A 24671-nucleotide genomic window follows, 5' to 3' on the forward strand; every position below is an offset into this window, starting at 1 on the left:
GGGGAGAACAAACTCACTGTGAGGTTGGTTTTTTTTGAAGTATCTCTGTATGATTAGCAGTAGTCAAGAATTTTTCATGCATATAGCAATAATATTTCCTCTCATAATGCATCAAGACTTTTCTTCTATAAACAACATTCTCACATAGGAAATTTCCACCATTTAAAAGGAAAACAGTTAAAGGCTGATTAGGGGTTTAATACAAGCATATTTCAAATTAGAACTGTTATGTCCTTCATGATTTAAGCCCAGAAGCCCTGTGCATTCTCCTTCCATGCTAGATAAGATGCACACAGACTCCTCCTACAGATACCACAGTGCTTTTTGACAAGTAAAAATACATCTCCATTAACAACATTACCACTGGCTAACCCACAAAAGAGTTCACAGAAATGGGGATTCAAATACATTTAGCTTTGATGTTAATATAATCTCTGACTTAAAGTGCATTAGCAGAAAACTCATTATTTCTTTTTAAAAAATCCCTTTTTTATAATTTTAATATTTTGGTTTATATATCAGCGAATATTCTAGTTTGAGATTAAATCTTTATAGTTTTCTTAAGAAAAAAAGAACTTTTATATCAGAAAATCTTGGCTCTGGCTCTATTTTTTTTTTTTTAATTGATAATGAGGAAACGTATCAAGATATCTTCTAAAGCAGAATATCATGCTCCCATTTAATCATAGGTGAAAATAAAATCCTACTGACTTTTCTCAGGAACAAATTACACTATTTGCTATGCTGTTAGCTATTTTATCTTGGCCACATTCCCAGGGGAGAATCAAGGCACTTGTCAGTCCCTGGGAATCAAGTTCATAGGATAACAAGTAAACACTTCTATTTCCTTCAACAAACAAGAGGTTACTGGTCCGTAGGTGGGAAGATAATCTTACTCCCTTTTATAGCAAAGCAAGCCAAACCATGCTGTAGCCTAATGTGATCACACTGGATTTCCATTAATTTCAAACCCAATTAAAAGGGAATCACAAGAAGATAGAATTTGCTATATCAAATCTCTTGGTATAAAAAAGTGGAGTTTAAGAATCATGACAAACAGGATATATTTCAGGATAGCAGTTTGTTACAGAAATAAAAAGAAACCTCTTAGCACAAAATCCGGCTCAAAATCACCCATGAGTACTCCTGTAGAAAAGTACTGTAATAAAGGATGAGACACAAGATAAATTGTTTTAGGATAGCATTCATGTCATAATTCAGCACTTGGACAAATATGTGTTGACCTAAATTCAAAATGTGCAACTGCTGCTGCTTGAGATAATAAAGCTCCATAACAAACCTCTGCAATGCCGAGGGCTTATATTTTTCAGGATGAAGGCAAGGCTGGCTCTGTGCTGCATGTCATTTTTATTCTGTGTTTGTGCTGTTCAATGCTAGATTTTCTATTTCTTTCTAAAAAAGAGCCAGAAAAAAACAACTTTTAGAAGTTTGTTAGCAAATGCATAAGACTGAAAGAGACATGAGAAATCTGGGTCCTGTTAAAATCAGTGGGCTTTCCAAACGCTAGTGATCAAAATGCTTGTATTCTCAAGAGACTTAAAATGTCAAGTAGTATCAGTATGCTTTCTGGTTTCTAAGCTTTAGCCTACATTCTCTTAATATCTCCAAACTTTTTCAAGTTTTTTACTGCAAATGTAAGATTTTAGAGTACTTTTCTTCCCCTTTCTTTTAATAAAAAAAGCTGCACTTTTCCTGAAATTTCAAGATTCAGTGTATTGAAACTTCAAGAAATACACTAAATAGCATAAATCTCACACTGAAACTGTAATATTTGGCAACACTGGATTTCTGGCACAAATACATGGTTATTGGCAGGTTCGCTTCTGCTGTTACCAGGTGTGATCCTCTTGTGGAGCAAGCTTCTTCAGCATGATGACACAGCTTTTTCTGAGCAGGGAGATTCCAGTTCTCCACTGGGACAGCTACAGATTTTGCCATCTGCAGAACCAAATCAGTCGGTGAATGTTTAGAATTGGACAGGGGTTAGCTAAACTGAGCACTTCTGGTGTGCCATGAGATTGCACTAATGAAATTCAAGGCTGTTTATTAGAGGCAGGGAGGAGCAGCTTTAGCTTCTGTTGTCAGACACACTGAAAAAGAATGCCTACACTGCTGGGTGACCATTAATACTGAACTTGAATTGGGAGCACAATCTGTAAGCCCCAATAAACAGAAAATCTTTGATCCTTTTCTGGTGAGTCCTCAGAAAATTCCTGTGAACTTTCAGGCATAAGACCGAAATTACTGTAATTATGATGTGCCAGTGCAAAGAATTAGCTCTTGAGAGGTTCCTGCAACATGTGGACACAGAGGTAAAAATCCAGATAATTTCTTGATTTCATTAAGGAAGACCCCAAGAGATGTAAATTCCCTAGACGTGACTACTGGAAAGCATAATATCCATGAAGTTAATTCAAACATTCCCGGTAAAGCTCCTGCCAGCTTTTTCTGCTCAAATAAATCCTCTCAGTAGATTGTCCTCAGCCTTCAAAGTCCCACATGTACCAATACTTAGCAAACCATACATTTCATGGAATTGTTTTGTCCTCAGTTTTAACTTCCTCTTGGCATAAACAATCTTGGTGACTTAGGGCTTTAAATCTTTCCAATGCCATGCAAGCTTTAAAGAAAAGATGATAATTCTGCTGAACAGGAATTGTTGCTTTCACTGCTGCTGTGTGAGTCTTTCTCTGCAGTTCAGGCAAAGTTTAGGTGAGATCATTTGCCAGTCTAGTACACTTTCTGGGGTGTCAGAAAAGTAATATGGAGTACTGAAAGAACCATACAAAATATTGATTTCCCTCTAAATCATTAAACCCATCAACACATGGTGTAGTTTAGCTTTGAAGGCAATGTTGTTAGAAAATCTTTTATGAGACAACATCTTTTATGTTGTCTCATAAAAGATTTGTTTTGTCTGACATGGATACTGAAAATTGTCATCCCTTCAAAGTCTGCATGTACTTTACATTCTCTTCCAGTTCTTTATGCCTATTTTACATTAAACAAATAGGAAATATAATTTTTTTTGAATGCTGCTTGAACTATATTATACTCTTCTGGCCATACAGTCAAAATCTTACAGTAACCTGGGAAAACTCAGTTCTGTCACAAACAATTAGGATTTGGTAGGCATTCAGGAAACAATGCGACCTTGCGCAGGGATCCTCCCTGATATCTACACTAGGCAGGCACTCTGCTCTCCTGCATATCCTTGGAAAACATAGTTTCTCACAGTTATAACTTCAGGGCATAAATGTATCATAAGGACAATCATGGGGTATCAGGCTCTGATTCTGTCTACTTGAGCACTCAATACATTTTAAGGATGCAGTGCTTTTAGTTTGGACACAATCTATGAAGTAAATTTTTAAAGACACAGGACTGTTTACATAAGAGAACTAAATGTTACATTTCCATCGTAAGTGAGATCCTTGGTGCCCCCACTGACTGGAGAGAATATTGCAATGTGTTCCTTGGACTGGGACTCCATTCTTTCATCTCCTTTCAGGCATCATGTCAGGAGAACTCATTAGCTGTTGCTCATGCAACACATTTACTTTCTTTATAAGAAGAATAGGTGTTCAGCCACAAGTTAAAATTTTCTAAACAAAAACATGGTCAGGTGCTTGAGTCGCCCCATTTGCTGCTCTTGTAATCTAGTTTTCATTACTTCTCTGGATCTGTGTGTACACTTGACATATCTGGAAAACAGGATTGTAAGCTTTCAAGCTGAATAGGCAAAAGAAAAATAAAAAAAAAGATGGATCCAAACTTTGTGATTTTTTTTTTACAAACACCACTTGTCTGTGAGTCAGTTTGCTGATCTGTATGACATTTACATAAATATTTACCCAAATCACCAGGGGTTGTGAATCCTCATGAATCATTGTTGGTGAAACACTTCATAATCTTTGCATGAAGTGTAGCACATGCATTCAGAATATGGATTTCATTAATGGCAGAAGATGAATGAAAAGAATAGATAGGGAAAGAAAACCACATCACCTTTTTTTTCCTTGTTAGAAATTGAAAATTTTTCTCTTATAAATGCAAATCTTTCTTTTTCACACAGATGTAATATGGTTGGTACACATCTTGGTGATGATTAGGACACAGTTTCAGCATATTCAAGTTTGTTCAATTTTATTGAGAGAAAAAAGCAAGTATTGCTGGTCTATAGTATTTGAAACTCATGTCTACATAATTTTATTTTATTCTTTCTATGTAGAAATATCCACCAGAATTATTTAAATTAAAATATTATAACATTAAATGCTCTTAATTTATATGTAGACAAAGTCTTTCCTGGCAAAATTCTTTGCTTCAAGAAATGGGTAAACTAAATGAGCATACTGGCTGCTTCACTTAGCTGTCATCTCTCTAAAGGCTCTATGAGTAAGCCTGACACACTTCATCTCTCATGTTACCATCATCTACAGGCTTCTGTTAGTGTCTCCCATGTTAAACTTTATGGCATCTTCAGTCAAAGAAATACAAGTGAGGCAAAGTGTGGGACTGGAAATGAATAAAAGATCTAGAAGACTGGTTTAAAAAATTATCCTGAAGCTTGTGTGCACACAGCCCTAGTTGCTAAAATATCAGTGCGTGAGAGCCATATAATTCACCATCACAGGACAGACTGTGTTTGATGCTTGTCCTAAACCAGGCACAAAGAATTACCAGCTGATAAGAATCCCTTCCAAAGGGGCAAGTGAGGAAATTTGAGAACAGCCTTGTCATTTATGGAGAGTGGCCTATCTCATGCTGAGTGAAAACTAGAGGGATTGATACTCTGAACTGCAGATTTTGGAATTGAGGTAAGAAATTTCCTTATGTAAATAGAGAGGGTTTTCCTATTCCTTCCTTGTCCTTTCTTCCTACAACTTTTAAGATTATTGCAGCAGTACTATGATTGTTAGGTAAAATACCTTCTTTCTCTTGTTGATTTTAAGTCAAAGAATACTAGTGTTGCTAAAGTATTTCTGCCACCTCTATATTGTCACAAAATGAAAAATGCTACTTGTTAAAAAGGAAACAAAATAATACTATATAGCCATTAACTAAAATATAACTTCTTAGGGTGCAGTTAATAATGCTTGGGTGGCATATTGTCTGAGAAAAGTGCTGGGTGGTGTTAGTTAGGCTCTTCACAGGGACACAGCACATGTCCTTGTTATCAATTTTGTCTTTATCAGTAATTTCTGTAACAGCAAGAGTGTCCATCCAAAATAATAAGGGACTTGAGCTTTTGATTTTTCACCAATATCTGAGTGAGGTATGTTGCTATCTGGTTTTGCTGCTGCTTCTGTCACCTTCTTTACAATGCTAAATTAATCATGCAGGTGACCTTGCTGGTTTTATTAAGCACAGCAGGCTGTATGAGCTATTGCTGGAAAAGCGTGACATTGCTCAACTAGTGGGGTCCTACATCTATTTTTTTTTAGTATGGTTTCACTGCCACTTCGAAGTGCAGGCTATATCTCTGCTGTCATTCACAGTTTCTTTCATTTGCCATCAGTAAAATAATTATAAAGGAAAATACAGCATAACTGCTTATGAACAGAAGAACTTTTTATAATATGCTGGTTTGCCTCAACTTTCCATTAAACAACGATGCTGAACACAGGAGTCATAGTAACCTGAGTAGCTGCCATACCAACATTTTGAGTTAATGGGTACTTCAAACTGAAATTTGACAACAAGGGTCTCAAAAAAAATCCAGGCAAGTCTGAAATGGCACTGCATCACTACAGTACAGCCATGTACCACTATGTGATTCCAGAGAATGGGCAGGAGGCTGTCTGGAAACTCCAAACATGTTGATCTGATCTCCTAAATTTGCCACAACAGTAAGGGAACAAGTCAATAAGGCTTTCTATCTCACATTTTGAATTCCTTGATATTTGTGAACAATAGCATGTCATCTAGAAAAGTAAGGCCTCTTCTGTAGCAAGGATCTGGCTTTTTATGTTCATGATTCATCTTGCATAATATGAATGAATTGTCTTAAAATCTCTCTCTAGATTTATTTTGGGAAGCATAACCAAACTCTGCTCCTGAAGCCTCTGAAAGGTCCCCCAATTTAGAGTTTATTCTGTTCAGACATCTACAGACCTGCAGTGGATCCGCTGGCCTAGTGCAAGAGAAGTTTCTGACAGGCACAGGATCTAAGAGCAATGATCTGATGTGTTGGGGGTGGACATTGTTGTGATACAGTAACTAGAAACACTGCCCTAATGCAGGAGACAGGAGAAAATAGCTACTTTTCTAGTTGCATTGATGCATGGAATTAAGCTTGAAAGATTACTTCAATGTGCAAAGCATGATGCAAGCAAGAGATGAGGTGGTAAAGCTGTAGTCTGATACCTACCATTGAGTTGTTCCCTTGAGTGTTGGACCTCATTTGCTGATGGACCACACCACTGAGGTGGAGGCTGCTGGGACCTCCTCCCTCCCTGCCACTCGATCAGCCCTGCAGGACACAGCACCTGCCAGCCAGGTGCACCAGGCATGCTGATGGCAGATGGAAGACAGACTACATATCTCTAGCCAGGAGGAGAATTAAATACCAGTCTGCTTTGCCTTAAGACATGAACAGTGTTTCCTAGTCATTAAATGTTTGACACAACAGCCCAAGTGTTTTCACCATACTTCTTGAATGTGACAGTTGATTATGGGATCAAAATAACTGAAAAGGGAGATTCAGAAGAAATTAAGCCATGTCTCTGAAACAGGCATGCTGAAAGCTATTTTCAAATTAGGCATAGAGAACACAGAAAAATAGGTTAATTAGCATTTTCAAAGGACTTCTGAAACATGAGACTGTTGGCTAATGTTGGGATGCCAATGTGGCCTGACAGGCTGCTTACAGCTTCAAAGAAACATCTGGACAGATGCACACAGCAGTAAGGATGAATGAAACATAGAGTAGTTGCCTACTGGCAGTAGATACTGCACTGGGCAACTTTAAATGATTCTGTGGATGCTGCAGACAACAGTTGTTATTCTCCTAGAGGGGAGAGCTATAAAAATAGGATGACATGCGTATGATCCCAATTAGCTGACTTGAAAGTTTGAAGATCAAAAGCCTTCAGGATATACTGCTGGGGGAGAAAGGACACTGCTTGACAAGTCGGTGAGATGGGATATGGAAGAAGGATACTGGCTCGCTGAGTACTAATCCAGCAAGCCGGGATCTTAACACTGGGGAGATGTTCCCCGCTTTGCCGTAGCACCTTAACCGTACCACTGTGGCCGGACTCCTCTGAGCGCAGACAGGTATCGCCTTTCCTTGGCTAGCGCGGGGAGGACGAGATGGGGGGAAGGTCTCGAAGTCCAGGGATAAGAGGTGCGCTCTGCACTGGGGGCCGGGGACCGACGGCGGGCGGCGCGCAGGGAGCGCCCAGGCGCGCCTTAGCTCCGGTCGCTCCCCGGCCCCTTCCCCTCCCTGCGGGGCGGGCTCGGGCCCCGCCGCAGCCTCCCCCCGCGCTCGCCGGTAGGCGGCACCGCCGCCCGCCTTCCTCCGCCTCCTCGTCCTCCTCACCTTCGCGGGCGCCGCGCCGGGTGACCCAGATCGCGGCGGCGGCGGCGGCAGCTCCGTGTCCCTCCCGGCTCGGAAGGACGGCTCGGGACGGCGGCTGCGCTGCGCCGCGGGGATGGAGCGGCGCGGAGCGGTGAGTGCGCGGCGGCGGCGGGCCCCGGCGGCGGCCCCGCGGGTCGCTTAGCGACGGGAGGCGGCTCCGGGCATCGCATCGCAGCTCCCTGCACCGCTTCCCTCCCCCGTTCACCGCCCGGCGGTGGGAGAGAAGTTTTGCCCCTCTGAATGCGGGACGCTTTATGGAAAGACCTTGCGGCGTAAGGAAATTTGGAGGCGCTGAGTGGTTTGCGCATTTGGGGTATTTGTAGTTGATTTTTAAGATTTAATTTTTCTTTTTTCCAACGCTCCCATCCTTTATAACTGGACGGGAGGAGGCCGGCACTGGGCGGCCGCCAGGCGCACGGCTCTGCGGCTCCGCAGTGGGCTGCGCGCCCTGCCCTGCCCCGCAGCCCGCCCTGCACGGGGCCGCTGCCCTGGCTTACCCCTCCAGGGCACCTGCCCTGGGCTCTGTGCACCTCAGGTACACCAACGTGCGCACATGATAATGATGACTTCTTTTTCCATGGCACTCTCTTCTTCCCCGGCTCCCCTTCATCCCCCCACATGGTCACTGTGTATTGAAGTTACACTTGCTCCGAGTTTATTCCAGGATTGATGTCTTTGATGTTTCCCTTTGTCCTCAGCGTTTCTGCTTTTCTTATAATTTCCTTTAAAATGGCTAAAAGAGGATAGCGAAAGTGTATGTCAGAATGGGGGCGGTGGGAGAGAGGGAAGAACAACACCTTTGTCCCAATTCAGTCAATTCGACAGTCAGATCACAACAAGCTGGTTTTTTTTGTGACAAAGGCATTTGAAACAAAGAAGCCATTTTAGAAACTGAAAGAAATTTATTTTGTGGCTTGCATGCTTTAGTCAATCCAGGTTTTCATTCTTTTCTCTTCTGTTCCCCCTGTCCCCCTCCTCATCTCCCTGTTATTCTAATTTATCCTAAAATGAAATAGAATAGAAAAAAAATAGCATCTTTAAAATCCTGCATCATTCCTGTGCTCTTCAATAGGCTTGCTGATTGCCTTCTGTTCCAAACGTTTCATTGAACATTTTTAAAGAATGTTATTTTGTACTCATAGATCGATGAATAGTTGAATCAGTTGAGTGTGATAAGAACATCTCCCCAGGAATAGAACAGCAAAAGCCTCATTATGTGTGGTAATTTGGTAGGTGTTGCTAGGTGGGTGATACTTATATCTATTTAGCAAAGTGCAGGTTCAGATGAGACATTGATTCTTAGGAGAGCCTGCTTTTCTCTGACTGTCTTTAAAGATGTGGGCCACTGTGCTGCCAAACTGAACAGGTGGAGCTACATCTAGAAATATCCTTTGACTTGTTCAGTTCTCATGATCTGCGTATCATTTTAAGCAATATTTCAACTGAAACTAATGCAAAACTACATTGCTGTAGCAAATGACTTACCATCAAGGCTAATAGAAGCTTGGAGACAGGAAGCCTATGATTTTCAAGGGTGAAATCATGTGACAGCATCAGATGCTGTATGTATCACTCTAAACAGAAAATGGGCAGAAGATGATTCCAGGAGAGCAGCAAACAATGGGAAAATCGTGTTTGTTAACCTTCCTGCTGGCTCACTGATACACAGTGAACATGTCCTGCTAGTGTAAAAACCTGCTACGGCTGAGCACATAACCACAGTGCCTGTGAATCCTCAGCCTGCTCAAGTTTTGAGACAGGACTTTATTAACCATGGGACAGCATCCCATTAGCTTCACTGACATGTGTTAACCCAAGAATTTCCTGTGATCAAACATCTTCCTGTCACTCCTGACAGGGAATTACAGCCCCCTGAGATAAGCTATACTTAAGTGGTAAACTTTTGGGCTATGTTGCATTAAGTGATTATTTTGTTTTCTGTCATCTTCCCTGCACAAACAGACTTGCTGCTGGCTGCAGGGAAAATGCTGTTGCACAAATACTGGTGTATGTAGGGCTCCAAACTGCTGCTAGTATTTAAATAATCTTGTATTTTAAAGTTAAGCTGTGATCAGCTATAAAGCAATTTAAACAAAAATTATGTTCAGTTGTACAGTCAGGGCATTATAACTATACAGAGCCAGGCAAGCTTTATTTCTCCCAAGGGGTCACTTGAAGTGTTAGCAGAAAATTGCAGGAAGAACCTGCCTGGAGATCAAATCTTGTTGGATTTAATGCTCTCTGGCTCATAAGACTACATTTTAATTTTTTTTTATGAACATCTGCTCAGCTTTCTTGATTGGAAAGCTTCTTTCATTTGACATTCCTTTTAAATCCTCTGCTTGGTAATGCAGGGCAAAGGACTGCATGAAATATATTACTCTTTGAATACAAGCTTTGGGAAGGAGTTTACTGAAAAGTAAACTCTAGAGGAGAGCTTACTGGAATACTGAGAAGGAAAGCAGGTGGTGAGATTCCAAACACGCAAGAAAGATAAAGTAAGGAAAAGTAAAATGAAAGATAAGGCTGATGTAAAGAGATGTGGAGAATGTTTGTCGTGCAGGACTGTGGCTATGGTTCAGGCTTAGCATCCTCAGCATCCATCTAACATGATACAGGCTCAGCCACCTAACTGAGCTCGAGTGCTGAGCTGTGCTGTACCACAGGATTTGCCAAGCCTGAGCTGGAGGTGGAAATTTTGCTTGTTCCAGCCAGGCAGTGGAAAGGGAAGTATGACAGCAGAAGCTGTGGGAGCAGCTTCCCGAGTCACTACTTAGTGGTACGTGGGACTGAGTGAGCACTCCTTTTCAAGGCAAAGCAAGCATTTTGGTGACAAACTGACCTGTCTGACTTTGCCTTGAGACAAATTATGAGTATGTTTACTAGTGATTTGGCTTGCATCTGGCTTAAGTGTCTGACACATCCTCCAAAGACCTTCTCCGGTTGCCTTGCAGTGGTTCAGGTCTCAGAGCAGTCTGGCTGCAAGAGACCTGAACTCTCCCATTGAAACTACACCAGGACTTCTCCTTTGAGAGTGTTCCCATTCAGTTACTGAGCCTTTCACAAAAGATATTGGTTTCTTTAAAGTACCTCCTAGCTGCAGTCTAGTGAGCAGTTCTCATCCACTTTAGCATAAAACCAGTGAAGGACCCCACACCACATTCATCAGCTTCAAGTGTTTCTGGTTGTTTGTTCTGGAGTGCAGTATCCTGCTCCTCTGCAAAATGTGAGCAAACACTTCTCAGCTTTTTGTTACAGCTGAGAGGCCCTTCAAGAAAATAGTTTCTAGCCCTCCCAGTAAAGTACCTGAGAGAAATTTGGCATAGTGTTTTAACATCATCATAATCTGTCTGTAGTGTTTTTACCTCATCCTAATCTGTCTACAGGTCTGCAGGCTGAGCATTCCAGTCTAGTTCAGACAGATACAGCCACAGACGTCAAAAGGAGCCTGAGGAACAGGAGAAATATAGGAGCTACAAAGACTGGAATTGAAAACAACTGACAATAAAAGCAGGTGAAATTGCAACTTGTAAGAGCAAAGTTAGGAGGTGTAGTAGTGATCCTCAGGACTGTGTGTTTAGGAAAATGTGTGCCTGTGAGTTCTTCCCTCTCGGGTAGGAAATGACTTCAAAGGCATTTTTAGTCTAAATATAGATGTCTACACTGTTTCTCAAGCAAATCTCCTGGCTTTTGTTCTTCACCTTTCTTTGTGGACTAGCGTTGGAGCACCTGAGAATAAATAGGTGAAAATGTTTTGGGAGCACAGCAACTGCAAGCTGATATTCAGTCCCAGGGACCTGGTTGGAGCTACTCCAGCATCCGTATAGGGTGTTTTGTTTAAAAACAAACTGCCTTCCCCCATCCTGTGCAGTTCCAATTTCAAGTGCTTGGCAGCAGCATTTCTCTTGTTCTGTGCTCTGCACTGATGTAGCTGTAGCTTGTGTAGTAGCTATGTATTTTGCTTTTCCAGGGAAGGATACTCAGGTAAATTTAGGGACAAGACCAAACTCAAAAGAATTAGTTATACAAAATCCTGTCTCCACAGCTCTCTGTATTATCTTTGTAGCTTGGCCATGGTTAACCATTGTTTCCTGATGGTGCATAAGAAAGAAGAGCAGTTTCTGCAAAGAAGGCTTGTTTAGGACTGTGTACAGCTGGCTATCAATTTCACAGACATAGGAGTTATTGCTTAACATGTGTATATATATATATATATATATATATACACCATCTGCCATTTAGGCCCCTATTGTATGCCTGTGCCCATGCCTGTGTCCGCCAAAAGTGGATCAGTAAGTTTCCTAGGATCCCAAAATTCTTCTTTATTTTTTTAGTAGACTTATTCATATATTTGAAAAATAGAATTAAATCTCTACCTTTCATTATCTTCCAGGATGACTTAGATGTTGAGACTTGTCCATGGCATATCAAGAATTTGTTACTACACTGATAATACTTGCACAGTCATGTGGGTGTGTAGGTGATAAAAATTGGGCCCCTTAGTACAAAGCTGTCCTGTGGTCATGGAAACTACAGTCCTCTTCTGATAGGCAGTTATAAGAGCAAGTCTCTTATTCCTTCTCCCACTCTGCTCTCACAAAGCCATATCCACATCAACATTGGCTTGGATGTGTGCCATCAAGCAGGTTGTTTCTCTGAAACACTAAAATCAATGTGGGGTTTGTTAATTTTGGGCTTGCTAGGCCCTCACGCTGTCAGTGTTAAAGAAGCCTGAGAAGAACAGATGGGTTGAAGAAGGAAAAAAGGAGTTCTTGCTCAACTGAGTGAGGAAGGAAAAGAAATGGTGGTGCTCCCAGAAGATGACATGGAAAACAGGACATACCATAAGCACAAGTTAGGAAAAGGCCACACAACCTACTCCCCACTTTTTCAAGTAGGACTGCAACAATATCTCCAATGGTCTGAGACAGTCATGTTCTTCTTTGAACCTCATTTGTCCTGACCAACATGTGCTATGTTGTACAGGTTACTGTCTTAAGGATAAGATCAGTTCTTGCTACTGAATTATTATGGGTGTATCTGCTGCAAGGGTTCTGGAAACTTGTTTAATGTATTTCTTTTCAGAAGTTTTCCTATCACTTTACACTTACTATGTTAAGAGTAAGACTATGAGAAATAAAAGTATGCCCACTTTTCTAAGAAAAAAGAGACATGAATGAGGAAGATTTTCAGTGTTAAGTGTGTTTCTGTGTTAGGTTAAATTTTCAGTGTGTTAAGAATTAATGCTTTATGGCAATCCTGTCAATCATCCTGTCCTAGTCCACCCAGCTCCACTTTGTTCCTCTTCCCCCTCAGTAATGTCACAGTTTTCAATGACCTTCATGTTTCTTCTTTCTCTTTTCTTCTCTACGTGGTCTTCTCCCCTCTTTCCAGTTTTTTACTATCAAATCTTTGCCAGCATCCTTTTCTGTCTGGGGGTGGGCACCCCAAAGAAAGTAAAGGTCTGATTGAACTAAGCAGGAAGCAGCAGACAGAAGAAGAGCACCACAGCACCTTGCACTTCCCTTGTCACGCACTTTGTTTTCCTTCTTGGTTGAGAAAATACATTTTGTGCAATTACCATGTAAGAATGGTTCCTATGCCATGCTTGAAATTGTGTTTCATACATCTTTCTTAGCAGCTGGTGTAAGTTCATTGACCTTCAAACCATCCTTTCCATTTTGACCTTTTGCAGATCTTCATCGCCTTTTCCTGTTACTTTGTCATGTCAGTGTGGTGTTTGTGTTGATTTATCCCTCATTTTTATGAATGTGTCTGTCTCCAAACTCCATCGAAGCTTTCTTTTTCCACTGCTTATAGAAGTGTTTGAGTTTGATGCTACTTGGTGGTATCTTAAGCTTCAGAAAGGTGAAGGAAGGAAGTCTTAGTGTGGTCATTTTTACAGTTGTTCACAGCTCTTGTTAATAGAAATAAAAATTTGATAAGATACTTGTGACTCTTCTGAGTTGAGCTGATATGCTGGTGCATAGGCCTGTCTGCACAACAGACTGGATAGATGCTCTGGAGTGATATATAGATATATAGATATAGATATGGATATAGATATAGATGGATAGATAGATAGATAGATAGATAGATAGATAGATAGATAGATAGATAGATAGATGGATAGATATTTTTTTTTTTTTGTGTTGCCATTCAAAATTTTTACCTACAGAAGGGCTTAAACCTGGTTCAACCAGAGCATGGAGTTTGCAATACATATTAGAGAAACTTTAGAAAAGTTTCTAGTTTCTGTCATAAAAGAGATGATTTCTTCCACTTCTCCTCACTTTAGACATTGGTAAAACCAGAGCAATCTACCCTGCACGTGTCCTTCTGGGCAGCAAATGCATAATCAGAGCTTCCAACAAGGTCATGTACTTGGAGCTGTCCTGATTTCCTACCTCCTGGGATGTAGAACATCTCACTGAGCAGCAAACAGGAGATTAAATTGTAGGCCATGAAGTTTGCAAAATAACTGCAGTGGGATTTTAGATCCTCCTTTCTGGTGAATAAGTTTTTTCCTCTTTTATTATGGTCCCCCTGCAGGCTGCAGGACTGCAGGCAGCAAACAGCTGGTGCATAAAACTTATTATGGGATGGTTATGGTTTCACAAGTGTGGTGCTTCATGGCATCATCTAACTGGCTGACTGCATGGGAGGTCATCATTCTTGAATCCTGTCTTGTAAAATGGCAGAAGGAAATGCAGAAACTCTTATGGATCCTACTTGCTCTACTCTTGAGTGTCTGTCTCTCAGAGCTCTGTGGAAAAGTTGCCACTTCCATGCCAAAGTAATCTGGTGAAATGATGGGAAAATGGCACCACATGGAAAAATTTTCTGTTAGATCAGTATGAATTGTGTCTGATCTTCAGCAGATTCCTGGATAAATAAATTGATTTCTGCTCCTCTAGCTCGAAAGCTTAGTTTGGCTTTTGTCCTGACACCTCTGGTATCCTGGTCTTAACGTTTTTTGGGGGAAAGGGTCAGTTAACAAACTAAATCTCAGTCCTTAGTTTTAGATGCTTTCAGGCTGATACTTGAGGTGAGGTTGTACTAATCTGATGGCTGAGTTAACTCTGCTTGATCCAAGAATATATAACAGATGTTGGAAAGGTGGGGGCATGGATAGAACAAGAATCTCTGGTGTGAATCTACTGACATTGCAGGTCTGTATGTAGCCTGTAGATAGGATGATGTTTCTTCCCCATAAACTACTGTTTGTTAGGAATTAATGGGGCTCTAAAGCAAATCTAGACTTCAGTTTTGGTGGCAAGGGAATACTTTATCTTTGCATTTTAACTTGTACCCTCCACTCATCTCTGGGCAATGGAGTGGAAGCCAGGAAGCGAGGGAGAGCAAAAGCACATGAGTCATTCACTTTTAGAAATAGTAATTTTGGGGTTTTTTTCTGAAACTTCTTCAGTAATTAGACTGGGAGGTAGCCAGGCAGCCTCTTTGGATTTTATGTATCCAGCCTTGTAGGATTTATTCTAAACTTGAAGGATTTTTGCTACAAAGTGTGATGTTTTATTTAGAACACACTTCCTTGCGATACAAGCTGTTGTACAGCGTGTCTGGCAACGGAGCAAGTCGGCCAGAAACATTCCACTGCAAACCATGCAGACACATGTGAGCCACCCAGATGATGCTGCTGTTCTCCTGGGTGAACTCCTTAGTGGTCAAGTGAAAGTTCATGAGAAGTGACTAAAATTTATACCTTTTTATAATGTATGAAGGAGGGGGGCGGAGGAAGTTGCTATGCTTTGAAGACTGTTTTCAAGCATGAAAACTCTATTTTTAGCTGATATGTCATTTACCTGGCGCCCTTCTAGATAAAATACACTTTCCTCCATATGTAAAGTGAGCTTGTCAAGGATGGACACACTATAGACAGAGACAAGACAAGACAATACTTTAATTCCTGTTGAATTTAGGCATCAGATTACATTTCTAGAAGTTTGTGGTATTCTGGGTTGTGGAGAGCTTGCTCTATTTTTTACCTTTGAATTTAATATTAGAAATAGAATTATTAGTATCCAGAAAAGTCTTCACCAGTGACCTGAAGTGACTTCATATAGTTTTGTTCTTTCGTTTCATCTTTCAACATTGTAGTAGAGCAGAGCTAATAGAAATTGGAAAAAGCAGATTATTTTCACAGTTCTGTATGTAAAGTGCGTCTGTATGCATGAACATTTCCCTTGCTGGATTTCTGGGATTTAGTTTGCTTTGAACAGTCAGGTAGAGAACCCCAGCCTTTTTCATTTAAAGGGCAGAGATCTACAATGAAAGGTGGAGATGCTTCTACAGTGCTGAGTTCTGGTTTGACATTAACCTTCATCAAACTGTTGGTTGTCACTGAGCAAAGTCTGCAGAGGAATTACAGCAGGCAGGCTGAATTGAGTGGTGTTAGAGGTAACTTGCCATGTGAGGTTTGACAAGTAAGTTCTCTTGAACCCAAATACATCCTACATGACTCTCTCTTATGAGAACTTTAAGACCCTCTTGATCCTTCCTTATATTCATAATGCTTTGAAGAGGCAGTAATGGATTAAAATGCAAAGTTAGAACTACAAAATTAGAGGCTTTCAAAGCCCTCTTCTGTAGCTTGGAGAAGCTGGGGGTTTTGTGCCCTCTGACTCCCCAACTCTGTTGTGATTTTAACCTTTTATTCAGGCCTCTTTTTCTTTTTATTGCTTAATTGTGTGGTATGTGCTTATGCTCACAGGACTAAAATTCAGTTAAATTTTACTTCATATGTAGCCTTGCCCTCACCCTCCTAGTGAAATACAGAAATACAAAATGTCAATGTGTGATGGAGATTAGAAGTGGAAAAAATTTTATCACCTGTGACAGTGTGACTGAAGTCAAGTCTTGCTTATTAGGGTAATCAGTCAAGTGTGACATTTTGTTCCGAGATTTTCCTCTAAAGAATGCTTGACAGGCTGTTGAATACAGCCTGATCTTGGGCGCATGGAAATGAAAATACCCTTCTGTACTGAGATGGGGAACTAAGCTCACACAAAACAGGTGATCTCTAAGGTGAGTCCTGCCAGTGGCTGCATTCATTGGAGACAGACAAAGCCACTTCTGAGCCAACATAAAACTTTTGAACTGCATGGAACAGGTGACCTTTTCTAGCAATGGAGCTGTTTCCAGGATGTCCTCTGAGTTGGAGAGGTCTGAGCAGTGTTGTTGCTATAACATTCAAAGACCTGTAAATGATTATTCTGTAATAGATGTGAAGATCCTCTGTTTTTACTAGTTTGTTTAATACACTTGAAGTGATTTTTATGCCACCTTTGGGCATGAATGCAAGATGGAAGATGCAAGTAGGTATGTGTCTATTCCATGGGATAGCTGGATAAACAATACTTGCTTAGAATTAGAATGGCTTACCAAACTGGGGTTCTAGAGTTGTTGGGGTTTTATTTGTATTTGGGCTTTTTGAGTGTTGTGTGTTTGTCATTGGCATGGCTCTTGTAGACTCTCATTCTTGAATTGTAGACCCATAATATGACTTGTTTATGGTCAAATTTCATGGTGGAGGGTTTTGGTGAGAGTGGTGGGGAGAGATGAGAAAAGGAATGATTTTGTTCCATCCTAAAGGTAAGCTAGTTTCTTGGGAAGCATTGCAAAGTATACTGAGAAGTGGGTAGCTTTTAAACTGATGAAATAGCAGTCACTTGAGCACCCTGTCAGTGGAATCTCTATAGCACTACAATACTAAGATTATTTGGGTATAATACAGGATATTTGGGATCACCCTGTGAGAGTGATTGGGGGGGGAGCAGAGAATCAAAGGCTGGAAGGGTCCTCAGACTATCTGCTGCCCAACCTCCTGCCCACAACAGGATCAGCTTTGAGGTCAGGCTTCTCAGGGCTTCATTTGGTTGGGGCCTGAAACCTCAAAGTGTCTCTGAGCAGCCTGTGCCACTGCCTGACTGTGCTCTTGGGAAAAAAATTTTTGTCTTGTATCCAGGCAGAATCTCTCCTGTTTAAGTTTTTCCTGTGTTTCCCCCCCCCCCCCCCCCCCCTTCCTGTCCTGCACTGCTGTAAAGACTCCATATCTTGACTTTTCAATGACATCCCCACAGGCACTGGAGGTGCTGTTATGACAAGCTCATCTCCCGCAGCCTCACCCCCATCATACCAGTGGCCTCTGCTTAACTCTTAAATTTGTTGATGTCTTTTGTGTATTGCTGGGGCCCCAAACTAGGCAGTGTCTAAATATGGCCCAGAGTGCCGAGTAGAGGAAGATAATCTCTTCCCTCAATCTACTTACTGGCTCTGCTTGTGTTTGTGCAGCCCAGAGTGCTGTAGTCTGTCTTTGCATCCTGCTGGCTTCCAGCCAGCTTGCTATCCTCCAGGACCTCAAGGGACATTTCATAATGTGTATCAGCTATTCTTCCCTTTTCCTGTTCTAGTTATCTTACATTGGTGTTCGAGATACAGAAGCACTAACATTCCCATCAGCAAAAGAAAAAGGAATGTACAGTAGCAAAACACTTTTTGTGACATAAGGCTCAAGCCTATTGTCCCTCAGAAATAAATAAATGTAGGCTTTTGAGGTGAATGAGGAGCAGATGCCAGCCCAGGATACCACTGGAAAGAAAAGTGGCAACCTGAAATCAACATTATGGTGATGGCATTCGGAAGAACATACTTTAACACATGCTTTAAACTGCAACGACTAAAAATAAATTACTTGGTTTGGGGTTTTTTTTTGGTAATCTAATAATCCACATAAACAAAGTATTATATCCAGCCTGCTCACATTAACATTTCTGATTTTTTTTTCTTCAGCGCACCCATTCTTTCTTTATAATTGGAATATACATCTAAAAGTGTTTGCAATATGCCAGGTTGCAAATACCCACTAGCTTGCAACACAGAGATTATGAAAGGAACTACTTCGGGTTTATATTTTACTCTGAAAGTATGGTGATTTATATTAAATAACACAACTTTTCCTGGCAGCTGTATCTGCAGCTTTATTGAAGACAAACAAAGCAAACCCTCAGCTTTAGATAAAGAGGTGGCATTTAAGGCTTACTCTTGATTTCTTTAAGCCTCCAGCAACTGTTAACCTTTCAGATTGATGCATGTTTTGCTATACAACTGAAAAGATCATGGAGTCACAAAAAATTCACATAGCTGAGTTTTATTTAAGAAAAGCTTCATTTATATTTGAGACGGATCTTGCAATAGTTTTGCTGTTGTATGTGATTATAGTAGTACTGCTTCTCTTCCAGGAAAAGCTGTGGTTAGTTTTAGGAGGGGAAGCTGCTGTCTGGTTTAAAATAAACTGGATGAAACAATTGGCAGCGAATGGGTACGTGGGTGTGTTGTTGGAGGGAGTAGGAAGCTGCTTTGTGGAAGTGATGTGGTATGGGATAAAATCCTGCAAGCTGAGAACATGAACGTGTGGGAAACCCAAACTTCATCCTCACCCCATCATTCTCAATATAGAGCCTTAGAACATGTATGAGTCCCTTCGTGTCAAAGAGCAAACTTCAAACATTGAGTCTAGAGGCTTTCTGTAGTTGTTTCTGTACTTCTAGGGAATTAATGGAAGGTTGCTAACAAAGTCAGATCTATTTGTCTTTAGACTTATATCACCTGCATGATTTAAAATCAGGAAAAGCTGAAAAACTATCTACAGAAGAAAAGTATCTTGAGGATTCCTTAGTGAGAAAATGTGCGTATAGCATGAAGCTGGAGCGTTTTCTTAAGCCATAAAAAAGCCCACAGCTACAGGTTCACATTAGTGAAACCATGTAAAAGCACAAACTCAGGCTCTGAGCAGTGGGTGGATGCTGTGGCCAACTGGCTGCTCCCCAGCACCTGCTGGCTCTGGGTGTCCTGCTGTCAAGTCTTCAGAATTTTGTATTGCAGTCTATCCAATCCATAACTGCTGTCAACTTCTCAACTGAATTGTATAATTATTGTGCCCTTTCTTGCAGCAAACTCATAAACATTTATTAACAAGATTATCACTTGTAGATGAGAATCTTTTTCTCATGTCTTTCTTTCCTACAAGTGGACCTTGAAAGCCTTCCTGATCTGCAGACATCCACCTTGCTGAGGATGGTCTTTCCTAAAGACAACAGGAGGCTGGAAGTCAAGTCCTTCTCCCCAAATAAAAATGAGTATGTGACTTTTTTTTGTTTGGGTTGGATTTTTTTCTAAGCACACCTAACGGCAAATGAGTCTTCTTGTAAATTCTGAATTGTTGATAGAACATATCATTCTAAGCTAGGGCTGTTCTTCCTGTTCACTGAGATGTTATAACAACCTCAGTGGAAGTAAAGTTTCACTTATGAGAAATCTGTTACATTTTGAGATAAAAAGAGATTGGCAGAAATTAGGTCTTCTGGCTCTACAGGTTTATGAATAGTTGAACTTAGCTGTAAGTTGTGGTAATGATCTTTTTTAAGAGTTTGAATACTGTTTTCTTCACAGAAAATCTTTACTGAACTCGTCTAGAGGATCACTTATGGAGGTATATGGAAACAGAAAATGCTGCCCTCCAGTCCTACTTGTTTAAAGATAACTGTAAAATCTCACCTGGTTCAGCTTCTCAGTTTATTCTGGGTGTAAATAGCTTAATGCCGTCTGTATGTGTGTGTTCACAGATATTGCTGCAGAATTGTTGCAAGAACCACAAAACATAGTGTTGATTTCTATCCCTGCACTTAGCAGATGACAGCATTTAGAAAGGCTGTCTGCCGTACACAAAAATTAAACTTTATACCTTATGAACCAAGACACCAGCATAGATTCCCTGTACTTTTGTTTGAGCTGGAAGTCTTGCCTCTAGATATTAGAGCCCTCTTGTTAATAGAATCAGGTAGGATTTGATTGCTTTGTGCCCCTGTGGAGGAAACTGCTTTTGAGGCCATGGCCTTCCTATGGACCCAGTTATTAGCTGGGCTTGTACTGTAGGGAACTGGCTGTTGAACTTGCACATGAACTCCCTCTCCATGCTGAAGGGCTTTGATATTGACTTCTATCAGGTCTTCAGCTGTAAAATTTCTTTCCATAGACTTCCCCACACGCATTTTAATAAAAAAGGAGAGAGCAAGGAAAATTTATTCTTGTAATTTCAAGTGTGGGCTTTTGAAGATATTTTAAAAATAGGCACTTTTAACCACTTGTCATGCTTGTTGTATCCTTTAGTTTTTCTTTTGGTTTGTTTTTTTTTCAATCAACTACCTTTTTTTCAGTGGTCTCTGAACAGCTACAATGATGCTCTAATTTTTAATGAGCATTATTGAAAACAGATTTGTAATTTATAATTGGCTGGAGCTGGTAACTATTCTTGAAGAGATAGTATCTTGAAGCTCCTACCATGCCATGCTTGTATGAGCCATTTCTGTAGTTGGGACAAGGGGAATTTCTCTTCATTTTAAAGCAGTAATAATGAAGCAGCATAATTTTCAGCAAGGACCTTGGTCAGAATCAAGAAGGAGCTGACCTCAGAGGCTGAGACTAGCATGCACTTTTCGAGGGGGTTGATTTGACAGCTTCTGGCACTTCTGGTGTGTTCCTTACACTGATGCCCTTATGGGTCAAATTTTGTGGCGGAGCTTCCTTTGTTCGAGTTGATGTTAAAATGCTGAGACTCAGCTGTGAGAATCTTTCACAAATGATATCTTTTAAACAGCAAATTATTAGACTGGAGAAGGGGAGCAGGTTACATCCCCTCCAGTTTTTGCCTATCTCCTGTGCTCACTGCCATAGAAGACCTATCAAAAGCTGTAGCAGGAAGTGTTGGAGCCTGCCTCTTGTGTTCTTTAATGAACCAGAGTTAGCGTCTCTCTGCCCTTACAAGCAGGTGTCACTACAGCCAGCACCAATTACAGCTGTATTCAGGGGACAGAAACATGATTCAGCCAGTCAAAAACAATGTAAATTAAAGAGGCTTTCACAGTTCAGGGATTATATATTTTTAGCAAGCTGTATGTGATATAATCCAACAAGATAGCTGTATTTTTCTGAACTTAAATACTTGTTCTGTTCCTGTCAGCAGGCAATAGCACAATATAAAACTTGCAAGTTACACAGAGGAAAGAATATGAGAACATGGTAAAGCCAGAAGATTTTTATCCCATCATTGCTGATAGGTCTTGCAGAAGAAAATAGGCTTGAACTTCTCTAGATTTCTAAATTTGTGACAAAAGAGGTCAGATTTCTTAAGGCCTTCAGTACTTTTCAGCATGCTGTGCTAAGGAAGAATGTGTTCGTAAATGATTTTTAACAACAGAACTTTCATTCAGGCCTTTGTGTGGTTTGTACCAGTACAGAGCTTGAAACCATGATCTTGTTCCCTCTAAGTGTTGGATTAAGTTGTCCCAATAGCAGTTGTCCCTGTGGAGCTGTGTCCCATTTTCTGGCAGCAAGTAGAAATGTTTTACTGCCTTTTACAGGACATGAAGTACAGTAATTTGGGAAGTCTGCATCTTTTAGTCAAGTATCACTTGTATATGAATACTCAATTTTAGAAACTTAAAATAAAGAGGTGGTGAGTGGGGAGAGTCTGCAGTACACAGACAGGGTTATATTTATGAAGTTTCTTCATTAATTCTTCCTGTTCTCCTCTGCTGGACCTATGTGGTGATCATAATGAGCATTAACCATAGGACACACGATCACAGAACCAATGGGCTGCCTGGTCAAGTGTGTTGTAGGAACTCTGAATTCAAGAAGTGTTTGGGCAATGCTCTCAGGCACATGGTGTGACTCTTGGGGTGCTCTGCACAGGACCAGGAGTTGGACCTGATAATCCTTGTTGGTCCCTTCCAACTCAGTATATTTTATTATTCTGTGATATGTATTATGTAAATTTTGGTGAAGAGAGGACTTCTAACAGCAGAGTGAACTGAGTGTCTCTTGAAGCTGCTGCTTGGGAGTTGCTGTGAACCAGACAGGTGTTTGAAGAACATAAGAAGCATTTGAAAATGTCTAGATACTTCCAGCTTTCTCACTCACTCCTGTATTCTCATTCAAGTTTTTTCCTTCTCTGAAAAAAGACATGGGTAGCATAGTCTGGTCAAATATGTGCTCAGGCTGAAGTGTAAACACCTTATGATTTTTCATTTTGTTTATATTGTCATGAGATTTTTCCTTAATATATTTCCGTTGTATTTCCATAAATGGTTTTTTCTAGAGCAATTTTAAAAAAACCAAAGTATCTCTTTTTTTTTGTTCTGTCTGTAAAAAAGTCTCAATTCTATTTCTACAGCACTAATATCCCCTGTGAAGAAGAGGTCATCAGTGATCAATATATTACGGCTCTAGCAGCACAGACCAAACCATCACCATGAAACACTTCCTGAGGTAACTGTTCTGTATTTTCTTAAAAGTGTTAAATTATTCTAATTACTTCTATGCTGCAGTGAGCTAAGTGGTTTAACTGTTACAAGCATTACAAAAGGTTTAAACTAGATTATACTAGACTGCTTTCTGTTCACCTAGATTTCACTATTTAATTAAAGCTATTTTAATTTAAATTTTCTTTTGCTGTTCTTTATAGAAGCAAAGAATGTGGGAGCTGTCTTGTGGGATTGGAGCAGTGATGTATCAAATCAGTAGTGCCTGATATGTCAGGGGAAAAGAGAAGAAACAGTAGCATAGAACAGTGCTTGGAAAATGTCAGGTTTTTCCATTCCTGCTCTTGTCCACTGTCTGGATTTTTGGAGTGTTGTTTGTGAAAGCAGAGATGCTTGCTGAAGATGTGCAAGTGCTTTTGAAGCTGATCATGCCCAGTTTGCAGGAGAAATGTCAATTACTTGCTCCCACATATGACTTGCAGTTGTTCCTCTATAAACTAATTACAGAATGGGGGTCTTGCAGACAACAGATGTAGGTGCAGAAAGCCCATGTTGTATTTGTTCTGTAGTCGGTGGAGGGAGTTGAGCACTTCTCAAAACTAATACAGATCAAGAGCTCATTTGTGTATAAACCAAAGAAATCATATTCTGTCTGTATGGGAGGAACCTTTTCAAGAGGACTAAAACATATGCTTCTGTATAGAGCATCTGTCACTATATTTTTCTCCCTTTTTAGACTGTTTATAGCAAAGAAGCTCACACACTATGGATATCAGCACCATTACCTCTAGGCTGATCATCTGTAATGATTTTGCTGCCAAGACAGGCATAGCTAAAGCATTTCTGTGGAGTGTTTGGACCAGCTTCCTCATGTATCTTGAACCAGCTGCAAAAGGGTTTTGTAAGAAGGGCATAGACAGATCGAAAGTATAAAGCAACTATTTGTTTGCTAACATCCACAAAATGCAGTCAAGGCTGAATTGAGCCTTAATTTGAATATTAGTGTGCTCACCACCTGATAGGCACCAGCCAGGAGGGAAACAATTAACCCTTGTAGCTCTGTGGCCCAGGTACTAGGTGATCACAAGTCTTCCACCAATTCCATTTGTACTGGTCCAGTGACCTAACAGTTCACAACTAGCCTGACTAACATCCCTGCACTGCTTTTTCCCTTTACAATTTGGTGACACCTCATGTCAGAGCCTTTATTCTGGAATCCTGCTAATTATTTCCTTCTCAACACACCTGCCTCTGTAATTTTTACCGTTTTTCTCTATACAGACTTGTTCAGCAGCCTGACCCAAGGTCACAAATTGATGCCATATGGGATTTGGTTCATGAGTCCCTCATGAAGTGAACTCTACCATCCTGTGAGAAGGGTGGGAGCCTTTGGCTGGGATTGCAGAGGGTGTTACACTTGCCCCCATAATGGTCTAGTATTTTCTGAACATAAAGTAGTTTTGCTCTCTCCTGATGGGGAAGCTGAGCTGATGAAGCTTCTAAGCTGCCAGCTCCCTTCCTGTTCTGCTCACCTTTGCTCTCCTGGCCCCTTGATGATTTTCTCCATGCTGGAGAAAGAGTGCTGTTTTGAATATGTGGGTTCCTGAGGCTGTCATGGAGAAGCTACCTTCTACTTCTCTTCATGTTTTTCCTGGAGCCAGTGAATCCTAAAAGACTTGGAAAGTCTCAGTGGTGCTAGATTCTCTTAAGTAGTCAAGGTAGATCTT

The 24671-nt window shown here is 40.7% G+C and overlaps 1 protein-coding gene across 2 annotated transcripts in view; it reads left to right on the forward strand.

Annotated features, from left to right (window-relative positions):
- The first annotated feature begins 7579 nt into the window (after positions 1-7579).
- ELMOD1 (ELMO domain containing 1) overlaps positions 7580-24671 on the forward strand; it is a 42842-nt gene continuing 25750 nt past the window's right edge. For both annotated transcript variants that reach the window (XM_059838652.1, XM_059838653.1), the window contains exons 1-2: positions 7580-7697; positions 22857-22951. In XM_059838652.1, coding sequence (XP_059694635.1) covers positions 22935-22951 — 17 coding nt within the window. In that variant the 5' untranslated portion in view covers positions 7580-7697; positions 22857-22934. The remainder of the gene's footprint in view (positions 7698-22856; positions 22952-24671) is intronic.

This window comes from Haemorhous mexicanus, chromosome 2 (genome assembly GCF_027477595.1).
Source record: "Haemorhous mexicanus isolate bHaeMex1 chromosome 2, bHaeMex1.pri, whole genome shotgun sequence".
Taxonomy (NCBI): domain Eukaryota; kingdom Metazoa; phylum Chordata; class Aves; order Passeriformes; family Fringillidae; genus Haemorhous; species Haemorhous mexicanus.